This window comes from Colius striatus, chromosome 19 (assembly GCF_028858725.1).
Source record: "Colius striatus isolate bColStr4 chromosome 19, bColStr4.1.hap1, whole genome shotgun sequence".
Taxonomy (NCBI): domain Eukaryota; kingdom Metazoa; phylum Chordata; class Aves; order Coliiformes; family Coliidae; genus Colius; species Colius striatus.
Genome location: NC_084777.1, coordinates 5061696 through 5087874, shown reverse-complemented (window position 1 = coordinate 5087874; position 26179 = coordinate 5061696). Strand labels below are relative to the sequence as shown.

Genomic DNA, 26179 nt, shown 5'->3' with positions numbered 1-26179 from the left:
GTATTTGGTTCTCATTGCAAGCAAAGCTCAGCTCTAAAGCCAGCTGAAAGCAATTCACTTCTCGCTGAAAGAATAGTTTCTTCCTTTTTAATCAGCTCTGTTTTAAATTATTTCCTTTTTTAGTGCCTTAAATAGTCATTTTGGTTTGTCCTTCAGGCAGCCAGCCTTGGTTCACAAAGAATGGCATGGGTCTGCAGACTTTAAAAGGACAAACAATAGTCTGGCAAACAGAAATGCTTCAATGGCATCTCATTTTCATACAAAGCCTGCAGCTTCCATGGCCACAAAGGAGTAAAGGAACAGCCTCTACCTGATCCCACAGCTCCAAGGAGCAACAAGGAACTACTTGAATCTGCTCTCATCTGGGAAACTGAGAGGAAGGGGAGAAAATGTCAAATAAGACCAGAGCTGAGAACACCCAGTCTCCTCTGCAGTAGAAAGGAACTGGAGTCGGTGGTTTTGTCCTGCCTTGGTGGTGAGATTTGGGGGGAAGAGTGAGTGGACCATCATAAATCAAACATGTTTTCCCATGGCCACCTGTTTGGTAAATCTTTGTACATAGAATGGTTCAATAATCTCAAGGCCAGACTTGAATTCCATACCTTGTGAACTGGTCAGCTATTCCATAAATGCTGGGGGGAAAAAAACCTAAGAGACTCTACAAACTGACTCTGAGAGCAGAGACATAGTAACTGCATTGCAAGACACCAGATACTTAAAGCAGATGCACAGAGGGGACCATGCCATCAGTTAGTGAGTTACAGTGAGTGTAGTGTTGCAGTCTTTGCTTTCCCTGATCACATTTAACCCAGTTTGGTGTAAATGTCAAGATTCCTGGGTTTTCACACTTTTCCATACTCTTTCCCATGGCTGGTATTTCATAGTCTGTTTCAACTTAGAGAGGTGAGAGGCTCCAGCTTTCTCTCTTGTCAAAACACTTCTTTACTCTTCTTATAAATGATCTTATTAAAATATCTCTGTTGAAATTAGGGCCTTTAATAAGGGAGGTTGGGGGGGATAAACCTTCTCTATTTGAGACCCAATGTCCCTCTGTTCTGTTTGAGCTCTAGATTTCACAGCATTTCCCTAGTTTTCATAGTACAACATCATAGATGGGATTACAGAGAACTGCCAGAGTTACTTAGGTCTCCTCTCCCACCTCTCATATATGACAGCTCGACTGTACTGATATTCTTGCTGACTGGCTTTTGGGTCCTAAGGCCCTACTCACTTAGTTGCAGGCTTGAATTTCCCTGTAGCTGTCTCAGATGAGCTAATGAAGTCGGTGCAGGTGTGATCCATTCTTGATTTAAACACAACTGAATTTGAAATGGATTTTCATGCTTCAGGGCACAAACCAGCTCCTGCCTCCTGGGACTAGAAAGCGTATTCTCCCATGGACAGGTTACTTCACAACTGCCCATTGCTTGTTTCTTCTGCAGCAGATGTTGTTAGCTGCTCCCTGAGAGAGATGGAAAACTACAAGGACCGTGACATGACCCAGTAAGGTAAATGTGTACCTTGTGTGTGCTTGAATGGCCTCTGGATGGGGAACAGAGCAGGACTGCTTTGCTTTTTCCAAGAGGTTGTGGGGTTTTGTGAATGACTGTGAGGGCAGTAAGGCCCCGTCTTATGCTGCAGGCTGACATTTACAGCTGAGCAAAGTGAAACCAAAATGGCACAGGAGCATTTAGCCTTCAGTTTGCTCTGCTGTAAATCACTCTGCACAACGCAAGCCATGGTCAGGGATTTAGAGATTCAGAGCAAATTTTTGTAGAAGCTGCAGAATATAATATAGATTCTATTATTTCTAGGAATCCTTAGGTCACAAGACATTTCTGTAGATGTAAATTCTGTACTAGGGCTGCAAGTCCTCTGCAGTGGTTATTTTCTATTTGACAGGGTACTTCATTAGTGGAAGGATGAAGCACACAGCAGGGTTTCAGCTCTCACTTGTAATTAATCCTGGGAAGAGGAAGCAGGACTCTTCCTGCTGCAAGACAGTTTGACTCTCTTGTCCAGCAGATAATTTGCTAAGCTCTCTGGAACAGGTCAAAAATCAGTGGGTGAGCAGCCCTTCCAGAGTGGATCCTGCATAGAGCTGTGCATTGAACTTCACTCAAGCGAAACCTGTTCCATCAGTCTCTGCCCAAACCTCTTCTCCCTGTCAACACTCTTCCCTCACAGTCTGTTGCGGGTCTAATCCCACCAGCTCTCATTTTACACCATTTGTTTTGGGTTATAGCAGGCAAGTGAAAGACGGTGCAGGTCTTTTAAAGAGCAGCACAGTAACTCATCACCTTATGCCGAGGTCTGATGGTGTCCCTATGGACCAGGATGCAGAGGAGCCACATTCTTCCCTTTGGTAGTAGGGACAGACTATGTCCTTTCACTGTTCTGATTGTTTTGAACAGTGAGGTGAAGAGAAGCCCAACCCCAACACAATCCTGAACCGTGAGACATGCAAAGCTCCATAGAGTTGGCCTCAGCATGCTGCTGGGTATAGGTGGAAAAGCCATGAGTTTGGGGGGACTCCAGTGTACACACCTGGTAGTGAATGTGGAATTGGCTTTCACTTGCTTGCTTTGGCCTTTTAATCTCCACAACAGGTTGCATTAGGGTTTTTTTTTCCTTTAATTGGCTCTCTATTTCCTTGGCCTTGGATTGTTGCCTTGGAGATGCATAAAGAGACCATTGGAGAAGTGCTTATTACAGCAGCAGGTGTGCAGAAAGCTGACCTGGCCGAGCCCACATGAGCCACTTGCTCATGGCTGGGGTTGCAGGTGCTGCATGAGTCACTGAAAGTGAGGGGATCCCACACTGCCCGATCTCCTGAAGGGCAACATTCATGCCCCTGGGTGCTGCTTGTTATTGTGCATCAACAGTATATAACACAAGATGCTTTGCTCTCTTCTCCTCAGATGACATGGGCTGTGAAACATCTTGGTGCTGCAGTGTAGGGTGGCTGAATGTTAAAAGCAGCAGCCCAAATCTGAGGCGCTCTGGAAATCTGACTTGGCCTTAGCTTCTCTCATGGAGGACAGTGAGGCTTGTACAAGCATGAAGCAAGTTAGAGGGGCTGTTGGTGTGTGTGTGCACATGGGTACTTGTCTGTTTTTTCTCTCCCCATTGCTCAGACACACCAGACTAGTGCCCCAGCTGCCTTGTGCATCGATGTGAGCGGGAGTTTGCTAATGTCAGGAAGGAGGGTGGGCTCCCCTATGTGAGAAGCTGTAAGGAGAGAAATGGTGAGCGTTGGCCTGCTGTCTCTAAACAGAAAAAATGAGCTGCAGGAAAGATGAGATGAGACAGCAATGGGGCAGTAGGGTGTAATACTTTGAAACCCAGAAAAGAAGGGGATCTGACAACCAGATGATGGTTTTTCAGTAGCAGTGGTGTCTCTCTTGGTAGCTCAGTGCCTGGCAACTTCAATAGCAGCACAGATCAACTGTAGGAACATCACATATGGTCCAGAAAGCTGCTGCTGCATTTTTTTTCCCTCTGCATCACTCTTAATGACTGTCTGAGATCAGACACATCATTCATGAGCAGTGATCCAGGTGCCAGGCCTTGCACTGCTCCTGTAACCTGGGGAGAGGTAGGGGCTTTTCTTCCTGAAGCAGGAAAAACAGGCTGCACCATCCCTCTAAAGTCACCTTCCCTTCATGGGCAAGGATGGGCAGGGTGACAGCACAAGGCTGGTGAGCCATGAGTAAGCTAGAGGGTAATTGCAGGAGGCCAGCAAGTGCCCAGGTGCTTGTCCCACACATATTATACTCGTGGCTGTGTGAATGTACGTGTGTGCTGTTTTTGCAAACTGATGGAGAGTCCCTAAGAAATAAATACCTGCACACTTCATTACAATATGTCACATTGATAGACAACCATGTAAGTTGGTTACAGGGAAGGAGAATTAAAAGAAGAATGGTCTATCCTTGTATGTGGAGACTGCATCTCCCAACCTATAAAATATACCCTGGGCAATTTCTATGGTATCTTTAGTGCCAGTTTCTGGCCAGGAACGCTGATTGCAGTGTATTGACCTGAAGTTCTTCTTGGCCTGAGCAGGGACCATCTTTGCCTTGTGAAGCTATTTGTATTTTATGGCTAAGTTTGAGGGGCTTTTTGGGAGAGCAGTGCCTGCCTCGCCCTACTGCATTCACTTCAATCATCGTTAATGACAGAAAAAAATTAAAAGGTATTTCTGAAGTCCTTCCAAAGGGCAGTTGTTCTGGGTTAGTTGTCATTAACCTGCTGCCCATTAAACCAGGGAGGAGCCCTAGGCTGACTTCACTGATTGTTTTGCAGCTTGGCTCTTGCTGGACAGAAATCTCCACATCACTGTCCCACTGCCCTAACCTTGCTCCTTTAGCAAGGAGCTAAAAACCTGAGGGGGAAAAAAGCCTCCTGTGCCCCTTTGGAAGTGGCCTCCTTGGCACAGGTCACTGGAGGTGAGGTGGCTGTAGAGGAATGAGCTTGGGGTCTCCTTCAACACGGTGGGAACCGAGCGTGGGGCCTCAGAGGCTGACAGGGGTTGGGGTGCGTTTGGTGGCCTGGCTGCCTCCCACCCGACCCGCTGCCTTCCTGAGGGAGCAGGTATCCCACCGAGCCCAGCTCCCTCTGTCTCCGCCCGCCCTCATGGCTCCCTCACGGCCGGGCCTGTGGTGCCGAGAGACAGGCTGGAGGCAGCCGCCATGGCCGCGGCCCTGCCCCTTTCGCCCCTCAGCATCTTGCTCCCGCCTTCTCTCCCCTCCATCTTGGGCCGTCGCTGCGGTGCCGGCGGGGCCCTGCAGACGGCGCTGTGCGGAGGGCGGCGGCGCGGCGCCCTCCCGCGCGGGATTGACAGGCCGGGCCGGGGGAGGAGGGGGAGGAGGAGGGAGCGGCAGCGGCAGCGAGAGCCCGTATCGCCCCGCATCCCGCCGCCGCCGCCGCGCAATCCGCCGCCATCCGCCGCGTCCCTCGCCCATCGCCCCTCCGCACCCGGCTCCTCAGGCACTCCCGGCTCCCCGCCACCACCACAGGTGGGTATCGGGGGCCGGCGGCGGCGGCGGCCGTGGATATTTGGGGCGGTGAGTGGGGCCGGGGGGGAGGAGGAAGGGGAGGGAGAGGGAAGGTGGGACGAGGCAGCCCTAAAATGGAGCCGGAGACAGCAGCTGCTTGCGGCTGCGGCACCCCGCGGCCTCTCGGCTCGGCGCGGCGGGAGGGGGAGGAGGCGGCAGCGCAGCCGGGGCGAGTCCCCCGGCCCGGGGCCTGGCGGTGGGGGGCCGGGCCGGCTCTGGGGGCGAGCCCACATCTCGGGCTGTTGTAACCGCCTGTGTTTATTGTGCGATCTCCCCCTTTCACACCCCCGCGGGGATGGAGGCGCCAGGAGCAGCCGCGGGGCCTGGCCTGGCCGGGCCGGCTCCGGCCCCGTCCCCGGTGAGGGCCGCGATGAGGCCTGGAGGGGGCTGACGGGGGCTGCTTGAGCGTGGGGCCCGTTTTCCGTGCGGGGGGAGGCCCGTTGGGCGGGTGTCCCTGCGCGCGGCGGGGCTGGAGCCGTAGCCGCTGCTCCGCTGCCCGGCGGGGTGCAGGAGGGGCTGGGGGCGAGGGCGAGCGGAGGGGCTGCCCGCCGCAAAGGCAGGTTGTTTTTCTTCATCGTCTGGAGTGTGACACAAAGATATTTTTGTCGCGCCGTGTGTGTGTGTGTCTAAGCAAAACAAGGGGCGGGAGGGGGGGGTGTGAGGGGGATGGCATCCAGAAGGCTCGGTCGGTTTGTTATTGTGCGGGAGCCTACAAAAGGGTTGCTGAGGCCGAAAGCTTGAAATGCGGCTTGTGGCGGGGGGTGTGCGGGGCAGCTGCGGAGAGGGGGGCGGAACACGGCTGGAATTTGTGCTCTTCGGTGCTGGGCGAGCTTGTTAGGTAGGTTTGGAAAAAAAATGTTTTGGCTTTTTTTTTTTCTTGGAGGGGGAAGGGTTTACGAGGGAGTTTTTCATCTCTGTGTGGGAGCAGATGTGCTGCAAGCGGGGAAACCCTAATGCGGGTCCTGGGACACGTGTGCTCTGCATCTCCAGCGGAGGGTGGTTTGTTTAGTAGTGGTGGTTGTGAACTAGTAGAATTTTTTTTTCCCGTTACGACGGTTACGAAGACCCCCTGATCCCCAAAGTCGAAGCTGGTGAAGGGGGTTTGAATGAGCTGGGAGTTGTGGGTTTTGTTAGGAAAGTTGTTTTTGTTTCTGCCTTCTGAGTGTGAGAGAACTCTTTTGAGTATCAACTGACCAAATATTTGTATGTTGACGTTAGTGGTGTTGGGGATGATAACATCGAAGAAACATAAATGTTTAGGACTTAAGTAATTTTGTTTCTTTCGAGGAATGGATTTTAAGTATAAGCATATTACAGGGTCTACATCATCTGCTGTAGTCTGCTTAGGGGGAATCGGTATCCTGCCTTTTCCAGGACTAAATCGAAGTTTATAGTGGAGATTCTGTTTGGACTTCAGCTGCCATGGACGCTTGCATGGTGTATAAATAGCCAGTCTGTGCCTCGGAGAGCTCAAATTTGAAGAACTGGCTCCTGATGTTTCTCAGATATTAACTGGCAAGGATGTTACTTTTGGACCTGCCTTTTCTATGTTAAGCGGGGACGAAGGTAGTTAAACCTGTGTCCTAAAAGCTAATGCTCAAGTCCAGGCACTGGAGAGTAGAGTCATGTGGAAGAGGTCAGGAGGATTGAGACTGAGACCATGTTCTGACAATGGGATTTAAGAAGATGTAAAGTGACGGTTTCAGGAGCATTTGTGTCTGAAAAGTTGAACTGTCTACCTGCATTTTTCACTTCAAATGGAGTATTGTAAATGGGCCTGGGTTTAATAAGGAGTGCCCTTGGGGTCCCTGAAATCTCTCTGGCTTCATTGTGGGTGACGCTATTTCTTTCAGGGCTGTGGCCTAAGAGGTGGTTCTTCATTAACAGAGTCTATTTTTGGGGTATGATGAACAAGACCTCTCCTATATGACCTCTTGGAAATTGTCTACCATTTTTCTTGTTACAGTTGGAAAGTTCATATTAAAATCATAACTCAGACAAATCACAAATGCCATTTGGTTTGCTTTTTTTGCAATTGCATGTCTCCTCAAACCAGCATGAGTAACTCTGCTGCTAGCTGTAGTTTGTTTTTGTGCTTAATTTGATATGCACATTGAATGTAAGTTAATTCCTTGTTTGTTGGTGTGGTCTGCACAACTTGAGTAGACTAGATGTCAAACATTTTAGGATGCTTCCAGCAGTCTTCAGTGATGAGAAAATCTATTTCTACATGACTTGAGCAGACAACTTTGCTCTTTAAAAAAAGTAAGCAGTAAACCCTGAGTTTTACATAGGATTCCAAAGCTGTCATTATGTAGTGCCTTGTTTTTTCTAAATATGTAGAATTTTTCTTTGGTCTTAGAGAGTATTTTTTCATCAGCCATGGGCTTTTTTTCCTTTTTCTCTCTGTGTGTGAGAGCTTAAAAGTGAAACTCAGCCAACTGGCTGAAGCTGGAAGAGTAAGTAAGTAGTCCATACAAATGCTTAGTTTCAATAAATATGAGTAATGTTCCTAAAGAATTTTTATTAAAATGATTTAACTTTATAGTGATGTTTTAATAAAGCCTTTTATTAAAGCTTTGGGTAAAACCTAACTTCAAAGGCTAATTTACTTGAACAACCTCCTTCTAAAAGTAGGGCTGGCATTAAGAGTTGGCGTTTGTCTTCTGCCTGACGCAGCATGCTGTGGTATCTGACTGAGGGCTGCTATAAAGACAAACAGTCCTCAGTCCTCATGTCTGTGACACTGACGCTTTGGCATGGCACCTGACTCCATCTTCCTTGTCCTGAAGTTGCATCTGAGGTGCAACTGGCAAAAATCAGGCCCCTGGTTTAGGCATGCATGGTAGTGCCTCCAGTTTGCCCAAGCTGTGCAGTGCAGAGCCTCCTAGATGATCCGTTTCAGAATTACCTGCCTATTTAAGATCTAAAGGTGTTGGTTGCTCAAGGCCTTCATTGTACTTAGCAAAGTAATTTAAAGTTTTTAAGAGTGAGCCAGGCTGCCTTACTTACATGCTGCTGCATTGAAAATAATAGTAAGCCATTTTACTTTTGCTTTTATGATGATAGTCTGTACAAAGAAATTTTGCTGTAGTGGCTTTTCCACATGTGTTGTTCCACTTGTAATTGTTGTAAGAGTAGAAGCAATATGAACAGGAGAACCTTAATGAATACAGGATGGTAACTTCAGGGGAGGGAGAGGGTTTACTTTCTGGTCATCTCTGCTCTTTATTAGGTTTGTCATTTATTCTGCAGTTTAGCAAGGAGTGTGTTGTCTCAGTATGATACTTATCCTTGCTCTTCAGCTAATCATGCCTTGTAAGTGGGTTTTGTTTTGCATGTGGCACTGACTCATTCTCCTAATAGGTTGATAATTTCACAGCTCCTTATCGCTAGAGTTTGTCATTTGAAACAGAAGAAATAAAACTGAGTCTTGTCAGGTCTCAGACAATGAGTGGAACAGGTAAGAGGCTGGGAAGGTGCAGCACTCTGGACAGAACATCTTTTTCTAACTGCTGATATTAAGTGGTTTTTGCTGTGACAGTCTGGACAGCATGCTCCTGGAAAGCACCTTCTGTAGGGGTTTTTGCAGGTATGTGCAGAACCCATCTGGTTAGTTTAAAGATTGTCCTTTCCCACAGGAGGGGAAAAATGGGGCAGGGGATATATATTATAATGCTAAGCCTCATGGTAACATAGCTTGTTTTCATTTCTAGTTAGCAAATTGTACTAGTATTGAGAACCTTCTCTGCATGTGCATGTACTTCCTGTGCAAAAGTAACTGAGAAGTTTGAGCTTAAGAGTTATTTGGGAGCACTGGAACTGTAATTGAGGCAGACTGGAGGCTGGCCTAGTAGACCTGACTCGTTCTGTATTTTACCTGTGACATTGGTGTGTTGTGAAGCTGCTAAACTTGCAGTACTGTGGGGTCTGTGAGGACAGGTGGTTTTGAGGTGTTAAAAGGCATATGTGCAGTTCTGCAGGAGGTCCTTGTATTTACAGCCAAGATGTGGTGTTTGTATTTTGGTTCTGAAGATTTGGATTTTCAAGAAAGTGCTGATAAACTGGAAAAGGTAAGAGAGAGGTCAGATTTAGACCTTTAAGACACTACATGTATTAATTTGTGGAGAGCTTGTGAAAACAATCATATGTTGAATGAAAAGGAAGAGGTGAAGGCTCTATTTGAAACATGGAAAAGTGAAAGGAGGCACAGGTGTGAGCCAAACTTAAGTGTGAAGAAATACAGCAAAAATATCAAGAAGAAAGAAAAGACTTGCTCAGCCCAGCCCACCCTGGGATCTGGCTAGGAGGACTGCAGTACTTCAAATGTCCACAGTGCTTCAGTTAGCCATTAGGAGCACCCAATGGTAGACTTTGTATTTCAGGTGAGTAGCACATAAGAGGAGCAAACCACATAGTGTTTGCAGAGTTAGCACCCTAATGGAAGAGTTTTCATGGAGGGTAGCTATTGAGACATTTTGGAGAGGAATTGTGATGATGCTTCAAGGAATGAATAGTCAGGTTTGAAGAGTTTGCACTGGGACTCTGCCTCCCCTAGGTGCTTCTTGTGTGGGAATATAGTGATTTCTTTTTTATAAGAGTTCTGCTGTGGAGTAGGTTCTTCAACTGTTCCTACCTGCATGTGGGCTAGGAGCCTGTACAAAAGCCTTAAGTGCTCTTGTTCAGAGTTTGGAGTGGGCTGTGAGGCAGGCAGGGGAGTAGGGACATGCTCAAAGAACTCATCTTCACGGCTGGAATAGTATGAAGTATGGTTTCATCTTTTTCTGAAATAACTAAAGAATGAAGCTCCCACTTAGCAATTGAAACTTCATGAACTGTCATTTAGGTGCAGGTTCATGACATCTGAGTATTATTACAAAGTTAGTGTTCTGCATCTGAGCAAACTGTTGCTTTTAGTGGTGCCTGTGATCCTGTTGTGGTGAAAGCAGCCTGCAGATTGGTTCATTTAGGAGGTGTTCACAGTGTTCCCTGATGGAGATGGTGGACCTGCTTCTCCAGAACTTCTCTGGAGCAGAGCCTCGTGCTGCTGCTGGCCCCACAGCATTAGGAGCGTGGTGTGATCCAGAGGGTGGTTTCCAGCACCATAAGGTGGGAGATAGAGGATCAGTTTCTTGCTCTGTGACTCAGTGTAGCAGCAGAGTTCTGTGGTGTCCTTTTCCTATCTGGAAAATGGAAGTGATGATACTTACACACCTTGTCAGTTATGCACTGCAAATACCTATGTAAATCGAGGCATCTGTGAAATGTTTTCACTTCCTGCCTGGCTTAGCATAGTCCAGATGTCCTGTGCATAGTTTGAGTTGCTCAGCTCTCTAGAAAAGCTAAAGCTACCTAAAGATATTTAAAGCTCCTTTCTTCAGAATACTGAATCACACAGCATGTAAAAGTGGTTTCTTACCACTTTGTACCTGTGTCCTTTTCCCATCAGATTCCTGTTGGCGTCCTTGGCATTCATTTGTAGTGCAAATGACTTCTATGAATAGGCTGCCTGTTAAGAAGAATTGCTGTGCAATGCTGTGTTACCCTAGTGTTGTTACAACTGAGGAGCCTGGAGGAATGCTTCCTTGGAAGCTTCAGCATCTGCAGTGTTCATGAAATGCAGGCTTGTCTGAACTGCTTGTAATCTTATTAATGGTTTGAACTGGCTGCATCAGCCTTGATGGCTGTGGGAAATCACAGAAATCTGATAGATAAAGATGTATCCAGCTCTTGCCAGGGCAACTTTGTACCCTGCAGTGTGTGTGGTGGTGCTGGCTTGCTTGGCTGTGAAGGTGTGTGCCGGATGAGCTTCCATCAGGAACAAGACTCAGGGATCTGCTCAGGAGGGGTGTACAGGCACCTCTCCATTGTGTGTGCACTGAGGAATTGGTGTTTACTGCTTGCTAATTGGGTTTTATCTATAGTCTTTCTCTTCATAAAGATAACATTCTGTGCATAGCTTTAGTGGGAGCTGATGCCCAATAGTCAGCAGGCAGCCTGAGAGTGGTGTTACCAGAGCCTAGATCTGGTAGTGAGGCTGATCTGCACAAGGTGAACACTGATCTCCCCATTCCATTGTGAGCCTTCTGGAGACTGCAGAGAAAACAGAGCTGTATCTGTTCCTGAAAAAAAAAAAAAAACCCACAATTGTTAACCCTAAGGATTGACAGCTTTGATTTGATTTCATTCTTGGAGCTGTGAAATCTCCAATTTCCTCTCTGCTTATTTTATTTAAACTGGTTTGTTACATTCACTGCTGAGAGCTGGAATGAATTGCTGAGCTTGGGACCAGGTGAAGGATTTGTGAAATGTTTGTGACTTGACTGGAAGAATTTCTCTGGTCACTCCTCAGAATGCATCTATTCTCTGTCAGCAGTTGATGATGGCCCTTCCACTTGTCCATGCCCATGTTCTTCAAGGTGAGCTGCATCTGATGATTCAGAGGCTTAGATCTGGATTCTGGAACTGATAGCACAAGTTTTTTGCCTGTGCTCTTCTTGCTGTATCTCACCTGGATTACATGAGTATCATTACTGTGACGATTTTTAAAAGTCTTTGTGGCAGAAGTGTCAGGACTAAAAGAATTTCACAACCTTAAAATGCAGTGGTGTTCAGTCGTTAGTGATGGAAGAATCTTTGCTCTGAGCTGTCACACTGAAGACCTGATGCAGTGGCCTGAGCACAATGTTTGTGCTTGTGTGGGTGCCTCTTGCCTGTGTGGGCTCCTCTGGAGCAGTGAACCAGATTGGGCCCACTTTGTGTGCCACTGCACAGTCTCTTGCACTGGAAGAGGTTGTTCTAGGTGTGGCAGGTGCCGCTGCAATATATTCCCTCCTTGTTTGACTCTTCTTTACAACTTGCTCCTTTGTCATTATGAGCTATATTATCTTTGAGGGTCTTGCCAGTACAGGTTTGGGTGACTGGGGCAGAAACCTAAGCTCTGGGTCTTTTGATATTGTCTATGGTGTTACTTGAGCAAACTGTTTCTCTGCCTTGGTTACCCAGTCTGTAAAATAGGACTGGTAGTACCAGCCCCATTACCCAAGTGATCCCTACCAGCTACTCACAGTCTATTATTGTTGCTCAGATACCTAAATGCCCAGTTTACCTTATAGTTCAGCTGAATGTTGCCAGGAGCTTTTTGAACAAGTTTTGGCAACAGAATATTATTCCAGGGATTTCTTTTGTATTTGAATTTAAATTGCTTGCTCACAATCAACCTCCTTGTTCTGGCATTGTGGGAACAAAATGGTGTATGTCTGTATACTCCTTGGGTGTTTCGATCTCAGAGCAATTCCAGCAAGGCGGAATCACTTTCGAGGCTGCATATAGTGTGCTTCAGCTCTGGGCCTTGGTTGTGGGGAAGCCAGAGCATAAGTACAATTTTAAAGGTAAAGATTTGCATTTGAATATGAGCCCTGCTTTGTGCAGGCAGCTCATAGAGATCACTAGGTCACCTCCTTTCCTCTTCTGTAAGAGTGTGGAGGGGATCTAGGTTTGTTGAGGCCACAGATGGTTCTTGCTGAACTGAACTGCTCTGTCTGTCTTCTGTGGGCTTTGCCTCTGAAGTGTGAAACAGCAAAGAAATATGCTTTATTTCTCTTGTGTCATGCTACAGAAGTGCCTACAGGTCATGGCTTCTGAGCCTGCTGAGGTTTATAGATAGGTGCATCAGAGGCAATTTGTTCTGGGTCTTGTCTCATTTAGCACCTTTATGGCCTGGATGAGAGGGCAATGAGTGTGATGTTGGTCATTGGTGCTTCCAGGTTTGTCCAAGTGAGATACCCTGCAGTAATGAGTTCTTGATTTGGAGGGATACAAAAACCTTGCAGTGCTTCCTTTTGAATTAGAGATACGGTTATTCCTTCCTGACAAGCTGGCACCAATGAGTCAGTTCTTTCTTTATGGTGTAATGGGGCAGATAGGCAGAAAACAGAATCTTTCTCTGTAGGACTATTGTAGACAGACATTTCTTTCAAGGGAAGAATTAGCTGCACACCTTGAGTTTTCAGCTGCTTGGAAAGGAACGAGGTGTTTCTTCAGCACAGGATCTCACAGGTTCTTTCTGTGGGCTGTGGAGCAGCTTTCTGACTGGATTTTTGTGCTCTGTGCCATAGCCTTGCATCCTCAAGATGAAGTATTTCTTACATTTAACTGCATCTTTAGTCAGAGCTCCTTTCCAGGGTGTGACATTGTCTGTCCAGCCCTTACAGAAAGGACCACAGAAGTCATTAATGTTTGTGTGAAAGGACAATTGTGTTCTTCTCCAGACTGCTTTATCTGCTTTACAGTAAGTTTCAAATCCATCCTTTCTGACTGCCTTTCTCTGCCTACCCACCTTCCCAGCGCGGAAAAGCTGTTTATGAGAGAAGTGAGGCTTCTGTAATTTACAGGCCAAACCTGAGATGCTTTCTCTGGAATTGTGCCATGGTTCAGTAACTGTAGTTGTGATTCCTAGCCTATTGGTACATTTATAAGAGGCAGCAGGTGAGCTTGGTGACAGAGCTGAGAAAATGAGGTCAAGTTGTCTTACAGGACATGCCCTTTCTGCCCCCACCTGTTGTCCTGTTTTATCTCTGCCTGTTCAGCTCCACACCACAGAGTTAATAAATATGCTGTTCAGAAGTCTCTACCTCTCCTCTTCATGATCCTGCTGCATGCCTCAAATCCAGAGTGGCTTTGCTTAGAGAGGTCTGATGATGGGGGTGGCCAGCGGGCAAGTCCTCTGGCAGATGGCCTTGAACTCAGCTAGCAGCATACCTCTGCAATAAATCATGGGAGTTGTGATCCTGGCCACCTAATCCCTATCTTAACAAGGAAACGAAGTCTGCGGGAGATGCAGAGAGAGCTGGAATTGTGCAGAATTAAAATAAATAAATAAATAAATACACACTGTGAAATATGCCTGTTCAGGCAAGCAAGAAGAGTCCTCGCTCGTGAATCAGGAACTGTCCTTGCTTTTCTCTGCACTGCAGACTGCTGACTTACTTCTGTGTGTCTGGCAGGCCTTGGTACCACATTCAGGATCTTGGCAGGCCCTTTTTCAGGTGTACCAGCAAATCTTGGCAGCTCCCTCTGGAAGCAATGCAGCAGAACGACAGCAAGCAAGGTTCTTTTTGTAGCCTAGACCCTTGCTACAGTCTCTGCCTCTTCTGCACATTTCTTTGAGGATGATCCTGTTGACTTTGTACAGGGATGCTATTATTCTCCTGTTGCTCCCCTTCTTGCTAAGCAGTCTCTCGTAGGAGCTGAATGCTCATCTGGTCCCTTCCCTGCTAGGCTGATGGTCTCTGACTGGCCCAGATAGGATTTCCACAGGATTTAGAGGCCTCTGCACCAAGCCACTGCTGCAGCTGGTTACGTTGTTTCACCAAAGTTCTTCCAAGGGCAGCCAGTGGTGTCTGTCATGACTGAAGCAGGTGATGACTGTTTCACAAACAGGTGATTCCTGGTGGGATATGTTCCAGAAGTAGTGATATCTCCCTGTTGACAGATAAACGTTTAGCTACGAGAAGTACCAGCAAAATTGACCATGTGTGTATTCAGCAGAAGAGTGAACATCACTGATCTTCTATAAAATTATATTATGTTTTTTAAAAGGTTTTATGTTGCCAGTAACATTAGAAACTGCAATAGATTTCAACTCCAAGCCCTTTGCTTTTCTGAAGGTACAGTTCTGTTCTTGCAATCTCCATTTCTGAAAAATTTGTATAAAATTTCAGATCAAAACTCTTCCTGCTTCTGGAGAAAAGCTGTTTCACTGTTGATCTCTGTCCTGTTGCTTGTTTCATGTTTGTGACTGCTGCTGTGAAAGTCTGCAGTGGTCTCGGGTCCTTTGCCCAACTGATTGTGCTCAGTGTAGAGCTCAGTGGTGTGCAAGTAGCTGAAGTGATCCCTTCTAGTATGTGTGTTACCTTTCATAAATCTGTTTGCCCTGTTCAATTAAGGCTGGACAACTTCCAGGTATTCGAGCTCCATTGAAGTCTTGTGAATAAAACACCAGCAGCCCAGCCTGTTTCTTACATGGATTTACAAAGAGCAGACAATCCCGTTTATCAGGAGTCTCTCTCTTTGACTGTGTGTTTAGCTCAGGGGTTTCCAGTTGTTACCAGTGCCAGTAACTCAAGGTTTTCATATGGTTCTTTTTGTAGGACAGACTCCCCATGATCAGTTAGGTCCCTGCTGTAGCTTCAAGACTTACATGCTCTGCCACTTGAAAAATGTCATTGTTACCCTCTGGATTAGAATGTGTCTGTTTAAAAGGCAGTTAGACAGAGTCAGTACTGAACCATCAAATCCAAGGCACGTGTGTGGTCATGAAGACTCCTGAGTAGCAGGACTCTGCCTGGGAAGTGATTCTGGTGCAGTTATTTGTACCCTGGAGTCTCTTAATGTAACTAGTCATACTGCAGTATTTTCTGTTTCTTCTGAGAGAGTATTTTGCACTCTGGTGTTGTCCTTGTATATTACAGGAGACGTAGCTAGACCTGAGAATAACTGAGGGCTGTAATAAAACTGATAGTGAACCTTCCCACAAAGACCTCTATAAACCCAGGGGGAAACCTTTCAGAAATTTCATTCCTGTCTAACAGGGAATAATACTTTCTTTGGGGTCAGCTATTGGACACAGTAACCCTGAGCACAAGTCAGAGGCTTTGCTGAGGCCATCAATTTTCAGTTGCCAGCATCGACCAGCATCTGGTTCTGGCTCTCCCAGTAATAAGCAATGTAGGCTGGCAGTTCGATTCTTAATGAACTTAATTTTTATCAGAAATAGCTTTGCTCTACGAGACTGGAAGGCCTTGATGACCCCTACCTTGATTCTGTGCTTGACTGTGTGATGGGAAAATAGTCCAATGTCATGACAGCCTTGGGAGACTCTGTGGCCTCTCTGACACAAGTGACAGTGATCCCCTTGGCCAATATCACCCATATACAGCTCAGATCTGCAGTGGGCTGCTGTCAGGAGGAACAGGCAACAAGGTCCTGCCTGCAAGATGGCTTTGAGTGCTGCTGCAATCTCTTTGCACAGTGACTGTGTGGAAATTGCCTCACCTCTCCATGGACTTATTTTCCCCTTTGGAGCACACACATAACACACAAACAAAGCTCTTTTTTACCTTTTCAGCTTCAAAGTGCTGAAGGAGTTCAAAGTAAATTTCAGTGATCCAGACAGCTGTGGTAGCTGTCCCAGAAAGTTTGATAAGGGACTTTATCCTAACGTATCCCCATCTCCTCTATTCTGAAGTGGTTGTTTATTCCTCCCACATCCTTCTAATGATATGAGACGTAATCAAGAGGCAGCTGAGACCCAGTTACATAAGTGACTGTCAGGGTTTCTCTTTGGCAGCATTACCCTGTGTGCTGTTTGCATGCTGACTTTCAGGAACTCAGTGGATTTTCTGTTAACCACCTAACTCCTGAACTTGATGTAGTAGTTGTTTTCTTTTTTTCTCCTCATACCTACTAATTTTGTCTGACCTGAGGTTTTATAAAACTCAAAAGTGGGTTTTGTTGTTTGGGGTTGTGTGAGGTTGGTACAGCATTGATGTGGTCTGGAGAGACCCTGAGCCAGGCTCCCTCTGCAAGGCTCAATATATCTGTCAGTGCAGGTGGCTGTGCTTCTGCCAGTGCTGCTGAAGGCTGCTGTGCAGCACCCTCTGCTATTCCCCCTGCTATAGGGCTTCCCCATCTCTGCAGTTCAAACAGGTCATTGTTCTCAGTGCAGGTTCTACTTTCTTGCCAAGTCTGTGTTCATCCATGTTTTTTCTCCCTGTGTCTGTCCTACTAATAAAATACTGTGGAAATGGGCAAGTGAGGAAGGTAATATTGTTTTCTTTGGCACACAGTGACTGTGTGAGCAAAGATTGAACCCCGCTAGAGCCAAAGATCTGTTTGCTACTCTGAAGAAAAAGTTGCCTCGAAAAGCTGGCCATCCGTCTTGCCTCTGCAAGCCTTTGTGCTGCAGCCTTCTTGTGGAGCTTGACATTTTAACGTGAGCATCCTAGGGATGCGGAGTGATCGATAATGCTTTTCTTCCTCTGCCCCTGACCACGCTCCTTGCTGCCTAGGACACAGAGTCCACAGCTTTTTCCTCCTGCCAATCCATATTTAAATCCTGCAGTGCAAGAACGAATGCTGCATGATGCCAGGTTTCTTGGTCAGAAGTAAAGGCTGGAGGGTAAACATGGGCTTTACTCAGCTAGTTGTAGTTCACAATACGTTCTCAAACTGACTATATTCAACATATTTGTGGTCTGTGTTTTATTTGTACATAATGACATAATCCTCTTAACTGGAAATCATGTTTGATAGTGCATTGTTGGTGGAATATGTAGCCTCTGATTAGATACAGTTTCTTTCAGAGTGATTTCTGGATGTGTTTGAAATGTGCTTTCAGCTGAATGAGTTTCAGAAAAGGTGTGAAGGGTGGGAAGGTCCAATATATGTGTGTGTGTGTGTGTATATATGTTTTGTTACTCCAGCAGGGTTGAAACCCCAAGATGGGACCTAGCAGATGGTATAATGAAACTGCCAGAAGTTTTAGACTTGAAGTGGAGGCTTTATAACAAGAAATCTGGAAATCTAAATTCTGTGTGGAAAGGTTAGATTAAACTCTTGGTTTGAGAAAACTTAAAACAGATAATTATGCTTGAAAAAATAAATGAAAGGTCTATTGAAAGTAAGCAAAGTTTTCTTTCCAACATAATAGTTGACCTGCAGTGTGTGTATTCCCCATGTTTCAGCTTTGTCCTGGGCTCCAAGAGCCAAAAAGTAAAAGTAAAGAGACCTTGCATGAAGGGTGTTAATCACAGCATGTTGTGCCAGCAAAGATCAGAGTAAAAAATTAACAGACTAACATCCATTGTGATAAGTACATTTCTAGCTAAAATGGTGTTGAATGTGCCAGCAACAGAGAAGTGATATCTGGTTTTATAAAGTTTTTTCAGGATTCAGAGTAGAGCTACTGTACCCACAAGTTCAAGAGCCTGAACTGGTTTCATTTGAGCAGGTTTTTTAGACTCCTTAACTCTCTCTCATGGACAGCAGATGGGAAAAGGGAATTTGAAGAAATAATTCTGTTGCCTTCAGGTGATGCTTTCAAAGCATTAATTGGTGGTAGGACTCATTAACTGTGTTCACTGTGGAACCATAATTCCAAACATTACAAACCTGCTTCAGTGGGAAACCCAGTGATAAATTCCAGTGTGATATAGGATACAGTGTTTTCCTGTCTCTTTTGTTTAGGAATCTTTGTGCATATGTTGGCCACCTTCCCTTGTATTCTCATACTTTAAAAAGCTCACTTCTTTCAGCACTGGAGGAAAAATTAACACTGTGCACATGTGTTCCTGCAGTTCTTTCCATTCAGTTTATGAATTTTAAAGTCCGTGAGCTTCTTGTGACTGGAGAGGAGGGGATTAAAACCTTGTAACTTAGTGTGGCTGCTCACTGAATACTCCATTCTAACAGTTCTGTGTGTTTTGCTTTTTACTTGTCTGTGGCTAAATAATCAGTTTGGCATTTCTCTGGTTCTCTTTCATTAAAAGGCAGATCGGGAGCGGCGCAGAGAAATTTCCTTACTAGATGACATTTCATCGCAATGTCCGATCGTTTGGGGCAAATAACCAAGGGAAAGGATGGGAAAAGCAAGTACTCGACTCTCAGCCTGTTTGATAAGTATAAAGGAAAGTCAATAGAAGCTATCAGAACTACAGGTAAGAAATGCCTTCAGAAAGCTCCTTTCAGTGTCTTCCAAGCCTGTTGTTGCAGGGCTAATTCAGGTGGTTGGCCCTGGGGTTAGGATACCAGTGGGATGCAGTTGGGTTGCAGAACTGTTTGTGCCTGTGTTTCATTAGGACTTCAAGGAAAATGTTTGCAATTCTTTGTGCTGCTGTTACTGTAGAGACAGGGAGGAATTATGGCAAAACAGCTGGGTGATAGTCAGCTCTTTCATTTAGCCCATGTCTCTGCTACAAAGTGATCAGGTTGCGAACTTGAGTGAAAGCCTTACCAGGCCTTAGCTTGTACCAAGACAGAGCAGTTAAGCTGACTGAAGTGGCTTAAGTTGGTCAGACCTTGTGCAAGGTGAGAGTCGAGGACTGAGGCCCCTGGGGAAAAACCTGAAGTCGTTTTGTAGTGGAGATGTGACCAAAAATAGATGGTGGGGTAAAAAAAAAATGAAACATTGCCTGGACTTTCTGGATTGGTATGGGATTAGAACAGCAAAGAAAACAAAACACTATCTTGATAAATGTGATCTTGTTGGTAGAGCTGGATAAGCTAGACCTCAGAACTCCTGGTTTTGATTACCAGTTTGCCTGGTAAGAGATGGACTTGGATGGCCATTTTCCCAAGCTGTGAAGGGGCAGTACTGCTTCTCCTTGGTGAGATGAGATAGGAATATCTACATAGGGAGCTAAAAGACTGTGGGAAATTTCTGTTAAGGAGAATTATTTCTCTGTCCCTCCTGACTGCTGTAGGAGGCTGCCTGTTAGCCAGCTGCCACAACAGACGGCTGCTTCGCTGTGGTCTTGTGGGAAATGACCTGTGTGTTGACACAGCAGCAGTGGTGCTGCATGACGTGACTGCACCCAGCCACAGTATGCTAATTAAGGTTGCTTATCGAGGAGGATATAACCCTCTATGACCTGCCATTGTTACTTTCTCCTAGTTATTCCTAGACATGGCTTACAGAGTCTTGGGAAAGTTGCTGCTGCCCGGCGTATGCCACCTCCTGCAAACTTGCCTAGCTTGAAGTCTGAGAACAAAGGAAACGACCCTAACATCGTTATAGTACCCAAGGACGGTACAGGATGGGCAAACAAGCAGGATCAGCCAGACCAAAAGAGGTAGGCAGGATTATACTTTTGTCAGACAAGCAGCAGCAGTTGTTCAGTGCTGTACTACTGTTGGACCTTGCAGTGATCAACTCTGTTGTCTGTGCCAATGTACAGCCAATGTTAGCTTGATCTTTTAGCAGCTGCTATACTGTCAGAGTTGTCTGTCTGTCTTCTTGCCTTCCTTCCCCTGTGATCTCACCTCTGCTGTTTCTGTTCAGTTCCAGTGCGACGGCTGCACAGCTGCAGGAGTCGCTGCCGCAGCAGGGTTTGCAGAAATCTGTCTCCAATTTACAGAAGCCGACACAGTCAATCAGTCAGGAGGTGGGTACCAAAGGTGTCTCTGTGACTGCCACCCTGCTTCTCCTGTCCCCAGACAGCCTGAGGATTTCCTTTTAATTGTCTATGTTGCCTTACACAAGTAAGAATGAACAGACTGCAATTTACAGGAACCATAGTGTATAATCACTTCTTGTAGAATTGACTATCTTGACTCCAAGTTACTGTGCTCTGGGAACACTGTGCTGCAGTTAGACTATAGTTCTGTGCATGTTACCTTTGTACCTTCCAAGTGTGTGCAGAAAGTCTAGCTTCAGTCTAAAAAGAATGACTGGAATGTGGGATGGCTGGTTAGCACTTCGAAACTATTTGGGTCTAATTCAAGTGTCACTAGATGACAACAGATCCAACTGTTGCTCCCAGTCTGATGAGACTTGATTAAAAGAGATCCGGTTATGTGGGGGGAGGAGTAGCCAGTGTCAGGACCTGAAAAAGCTACTGGCAACTAAGAAAACTTCGAAAGCAGGATAGCCTTCAAGCTGAGGTGTGGCATGGGATAAAGAAGATTAAGAGGAACCATTTGGGAAAATGCAACAGAACAAAGGGAAAGTTTGATTAGATGGAGGAAAGCGAAATGAATGTTTTGAGGAAATAGTTGATGAAGATGAGCAGAGGAGAGGTGAGGCAGAGCAGAGAGGAGTATTTTTGCTGTAGCATCATAGAACATTTGAGTTGGGGCAGCTAAATTTAGCCCCAGCAAGAAGCTGGGGAGACCTGTGGTATCCAGTGACATCTGGGTGATCTAGAGATCTCAACCAGAGCAGGTGCCAGCCTGTCAATGAGAAACAGTCACAAGACTTCACTGATCTGTGGGCGTTGGGATTTTTTTTTGATGTTTTGTTTTCAGAGTACAAATTCAGTGCCAGGTGGACCAAAGTCATGGGCACAGCTGAATGGAAAGCCAGCAGGACAAGAAGGTGGTGAGTATGATAAACAGAAAATGGAGCTGGGTACATGCCTGCTTCTCCCAGACAGGCATGAAAGTGGGGTGGGCTCCATGTTTTCCTGTTCTCGCTGTCTAGACTGATTCAGAATGAGACACAGCTGTCTTGGTTACGGTGCACTGAGGCCATATGAGTCTTGTTTTCAATCTGTAGTGTGTGGAGTTGGCTGGAACAATGCAACTGCATCTGTTCAGGTCTGCTGGTACAAGACAGAGCTTGAAAAGAATGTGTCATCACCACCTTGGACCTGAATGGTTCATGTACTTGGGAGGCAGCAGGGGGTTCTGTGACGTGCAGGTTTTGAAGGAGAAGGGAAATATTTGCTCCTTTGTTAAGCATCTTCCATCAGCCTAGAGCAATATGTGATAAAGGGACAGAAAACACTGGAAAAGGGAAGGGACTGTTTTAGAAGAAGAAGAAAGGAGAAGAGAGGACATTGTAGACTGGAAATGTAGACATCTCCATGGCTAGTAGCATGGGGAGCTTCACCTAATAACCCATCAACATTCAGTTGTGCAATGAAATTGCAGAGAGATTTGGAAGAATTGAGACAGCTGCAGATTGCAGAAATGGAGGGGATGAGCTTATCCTAACTTCAGTGAATCCCTTAAAGACTGCGTGTTAAAGCTAAGACTTGCATTTTCCACCAACCTCGGGCAAGCACAAAGGCTTGTTTGGTTAATTGGTACTTTTTGAAGACTGTTGCTGTGGGCCTCCTGTAGAGTCATTTTGAAATCTGATCATCTAACAATGTTCTTAAAGATTTTTTTGAAAACTCATTCTAGGTCACACTTATCAATATAGAGTTCTCAACCCAAGGAAAGAGTTGCATATGTGACTAAGAGCAGCTTAATTAGAAGGTAATTGAATCACAGAAGCATCAGAAGTCTGACTGAAAGGACTTCTTAGGCCATCCCATCCTTGCACCTCTTCTCCAGTGGTGTTGAGCAATTACTTCTAAGCTAATAAAACAGTTTCTAAAACCATTGGCAAAGAGGAAGGTCATTTGCTTTTTGCTCTCTTCTAGGTATTACTGCTGGAAAATCTTTTATCAGTGGGATACTGCCTAGGGTTAGAGTGCAAATTGTTAATGCCTGCACATCAACAGTTATTACATTGTGTAGCCTTACCTGGGAAGTAGAAATCTGCCCTGAAAGACGTTTATGTGTTGTTAATATTCTCATTGCAATTCTAGTTGAGTAGAAATCTGAACTCTCAGCACGTCTTGAGTATTTTATGTATTTGAAAAATGTCCTTCTTGTGTGTTCTCATCTGTCCAAAACATTTGAAGATATGTGCAGCAGTTGCAGTGTCTTCTCTGGAAATGTTCAGGTGGGAGGTCTTGTGCAGGGAGCAAGTTCCAGAAAGTGACTTAAAGAAGCTTAAGGTGACTTAAGCCAATTTTTGATTGGGCAACAAAGGATAATGATAGATAAGACTCTCTTGTCAGGTCTTCAGTACTCAGTGCTGGTACTTGTAACATGGTAATTCTGAAATGCCCTTTTTAAAACAGAGCATTAACCAAGTAACACCAAGAAACAGGTCTCAAAAAAAGCACTTTAAAATGTTTAGTAGTACAATAATGCTGACACAATTTCCTTTTCAATGTTCTCTTGACAACAGATTTAAGAGAATTGCAGGGTTTTGTTTTGCAGTCACTGGCAGATCTTTAGAATGGGCAGAAAGCAGTCATTCTAGGGTGGCTGATGACTCAGCAAGACAATTTGCCACTGACAAGAAGTGAACCTGATCTGTTCTGGCCAATGATCTGCATCTTAAAAATGCTGCAGCAGGGAGGAGAGGACAGGAGGGTATGGCATGTAGCACTCAGTCCTTATCTGTGGTTCACTGAGGATATTGCCAAAAATCTTAACAATGGATTTCCCCAGTAGATCTGAGCAGAAAGAATCTGAATAGAAATGTCTGCCTGATAACATGGTAACTCCTGCAGAGTTTCTCTCTGCCTCAGTCTGAATTCTGTGCTTTACAAATCAATTGGAAGCTGAGAATGTTAACTCTGACTTCATTGAACAGGAGAATTTAAATGAAAATCTCTAGAGTGTGGGAGTAGTGGGTGAGGACATGTGGTGGTGTGTTGGTGACAGTGTCTGAGAGTGTTTTGGTTGTCAGCTGAGGTGCTGGTATGATAGTAATCTGGGTCAAAATATGCTGGAGGCCTGGGTTCTTAGGAAATGTGATTCCAGGCTGATCTCATAAGGGAACTGAAAAAAGTGGAAAGATCTTCTCTGAGTCCCACGCTTGTTTGTCTGACAGGTTCAAGGGCCTCAAGCCGACTGTTATCCTTCTCTCCCGAGGAATTTCCGACGCTGAAAGCAGCTGGCGAGCAGGACAAGGTTGGCAAAGAAAAGGGCGCCTTAGATCCGTCGTATGGGCCAGGACCAAGCCTCCGCCCCCAGAGTAAGTGAACAATCGTGTCTTTCTGTCTCGGCCCCGCTCACAACCCTCATTTGGGCACAGGGATGCCAGTTCACAGTAGTATCAGATACTCTATCCTTCCATTTCCTTTTACCTCTTTATGAGCTCAGATTTGTCAAGCTGCTTAGCAAATGACCCACAGATTTATGTGTAGTCCTAATGTTTGCTGTCTGAGTTCTGTGGTTCAGACAGCCAAAGACGGGCTGTCATCTACTACACTCTGCAATAAAAATTGCTGTGTGATGTTGCAAAGCAGGCCCTTTCCCCCTAGGCTAGCAGAGTCACAAGTGAAATGAATAGGTGGTGTGATGTGGCTTCCCTTTGATTGTTTGTACATGATCTAATTGGCTTTAATTCTGTGGGGTAAGGACTGTGGACATGGGGAGCAGACTTGATTGGAATTTAGGCTTATTGACAAATAAGGACACCGCTGGTGCAACAGTTACTAAGTAACGGCAGATGCTACTAGTCTCTGAGGAAAATGAATGTATTTTGAAGTTTTCCTTGGTCCCTGTTGTTTTTCTACATGCTTAGTGTAATTAGGGCTGCACCAGAGTGCTTGAATTTTGAGACTTTGTGACAGAGCAGAAAGTACGCATTTCCAAATACTAACACAGTCATTACCTCCTTTCCCAGATGTCACCAGTTGGAGGGAGGGCGGTGGGAGGAACATAACCTCTGCCACATCTCTGACCGCCTCCCCTGCTGAGCTGGGCAGCAAGACCCCCAGCAGTGGAGACGGAGCCCCCTCCTCAGTGAGCGCCAGCGATCCGAAGGAGCCGTCTCTCCGCCCAGCTCAGCCTGTCCGCAAAGGGGCTTCGCAGTTCATGGGAAATGTCTACCAGCCACCTACATACCATGATATGCTACCTGCTTTTGTAAGTTGCCATTTCCTCACAGCTGTGTAATGTCCTTGTGTCTTAATATTTGTATTGAAGTCAGCTGAGAGATCTGTTTTCTGGATTCTCAGTTGCTTCTCAGGACTTGCTTGAGGATACTTCTCTTGATCTATTTTTAGTTTCCCCTGCCGTGCGTTTACCCTTTCATGCTAGAATAGCACAGCCTTGCTCAGCTCAAGGAACAGTTGCTTCTTTCCCTCAAGAGCTGAAGAGGGTAACCATTAGCATGTGGTCTGTTAGGCAGCCAGATGTGAAATGTTTGTTTTCTCTTTATGCGGATGCAGCTACCGTGCCATGTTGTAACCTAATCTGGGGTAAGCCAGAGGTGAGATGAGGAGAAAAGCTAGACTCTACTTCTTTGCCTTGTTCCAGATGTGTCCACAACAGCCATCTGAGAGCCCTGCATCACTGGATCGAGGGTCTTTCCCCCTTCCTCAGCTTCGACTTGAGCCCCGAGTACCTTTCAGACAATACCAGATGAATGACCAGGATGGGTAAGGCTGCCTTGAGCGTCCCACTTGAGAGGGGGTGGGACATGAACTATGCAAGAATTTGGGCCAGGGATCCATTTGTGTGGATGGAGCTGCAGGCAGCCACAGAGGAAACTTGATTTTTACACAAAGAAACTGTTTTGCTCCAGCTACCGCAGCCTCTAAAGTGTTATAGGACTGTCAGTGCTGTGTTCTGAAGAGCACGTAGATGTGAGGCATCAGTTGTGTATGATTCTGGACTGGAATGGTTGCAGCTCTGATCTGTAAGCCCTAGGAAGCGGGTACTAGGTAGACAATTTTGCTGGACACGAAGAGAAACTTCAAGCTGTTGTATCTAAGTGCATGTTAGAAAAAGACTGATTAACTGTTACAAACTCAGCTCTGTTGTTCTGTTCTTTACTGACTGCTGTTTCTAACCATTTCTCTGTGTTCCCCTGCAGAAAGGAGAGCAGGCTTGGCCTGTCTCGCCCAACACGTCCAGTTCGGCAGCAAATAGAGCGAGTGCCTCGGCCCACCATTATCAATGCAGAGAACCTCAAGGGGCTGGATGAACTAGACAATGATGCAGATGATGGATGGGCAGGTAAAGTATATCTATCCTCTAACTTCAGGCAACAGTTTACGAGGTGAAGCAAAGTAGTTACCCCTCCCTGAAGCATGGAATAGCCAGAGTATTCTGGTGGCTCTGTTTTACTGCCACACAAGGAAGGAAGCAAAGAGTAATCTGTGTAGTTGTTAAATTACTGTTGGTGTAAATGATGACACAATGGATCCTTCTGATCCTTCCATCAGACTGTGCTCATGGATCTGGATCTGAAGACTCCTAAAATCTGAAAACACCAAAAAGCAGGAGGATAGCAGTATGGCTGCTGGGAAGAAGGGTTAGGCCTACCTAGTCATGGTGTTCAGTATCCAATTACACACAGTCTAGCTTGGTGGCTGTCTTCTCATTTGCAGCCCCTATTCCCAGTCTGCTTGCTGCTCCATTTCTGGGACCAGCCAGACGTTCAACACTGTGGACACACACTACTCACATAATTTACACTACCTGTGGTGGAATCATCTTTCAAAGTAGTTTATACCAAACTTGTGTGTTGTATCTTCTGTAGCACTGAACCATATAAGTGTTTTTGAGACAAGGGACCTGTTTCTTTCCTCTCATGTATCCCT

At 45.7% G+C, this 26179-nt stretch overlaps 1 protein-coding gene across 12 annotated transcripts in view; it reads left to right on the top strand.

Moving 5' to 3' along the window:
- Positions 1-264: 264 nt before the first annotated feature.
- PRRC2B (proline rich coiled-coil 2B) overlaps positions 265-26179 on the top strand; it is a 49978-nt gene continuing 24063 nt past the window's right edge. For 7 of the 12 annotated variants that reach the window (XR_009820076.1, XR_009820075.1, XM_062011997.1 and 4 more), the window contains exons 1-9: positions 4861-5069; positions 18611-18778; positions 19735-19912; positions 20122-20224; positions 21087-21159; positions 23458-23601; positions 24256-24497; positions 24891-25012; positions 25450-25592. Coding sequence is in view for 10 of the 12 variants with exons in the window: in XM_062011997.1 (XP_061867981.1) it covers positions 18664-18778; positions 19735-19912; positions 20122-20224; positions 21087-21159; positions 23458-23601; positions 24256-24497; positions 24891-25012; positions 25450-25592 (1120 nt within the window). In the remaining 2 variants the exon portion in view is untranslated. Of the gene's footprint in view, positions 476-1349; positions 1509-4860; positions 5070-5400; positions 5419-17646; positions 17665-18610; positions 18779-19734; positions 19913-20121; positions 20225-21086; positions 21160-23457; positions 23602-24255; positions 24498-24890; positions 25013-25449; positions 25593-26179 lie in introns of those variants that run through there. The other 5 variants (XM_062011993.1, XM_062011991.1, XM_062011992.1 and 2 more) reach the window with 5 other exon arrangements.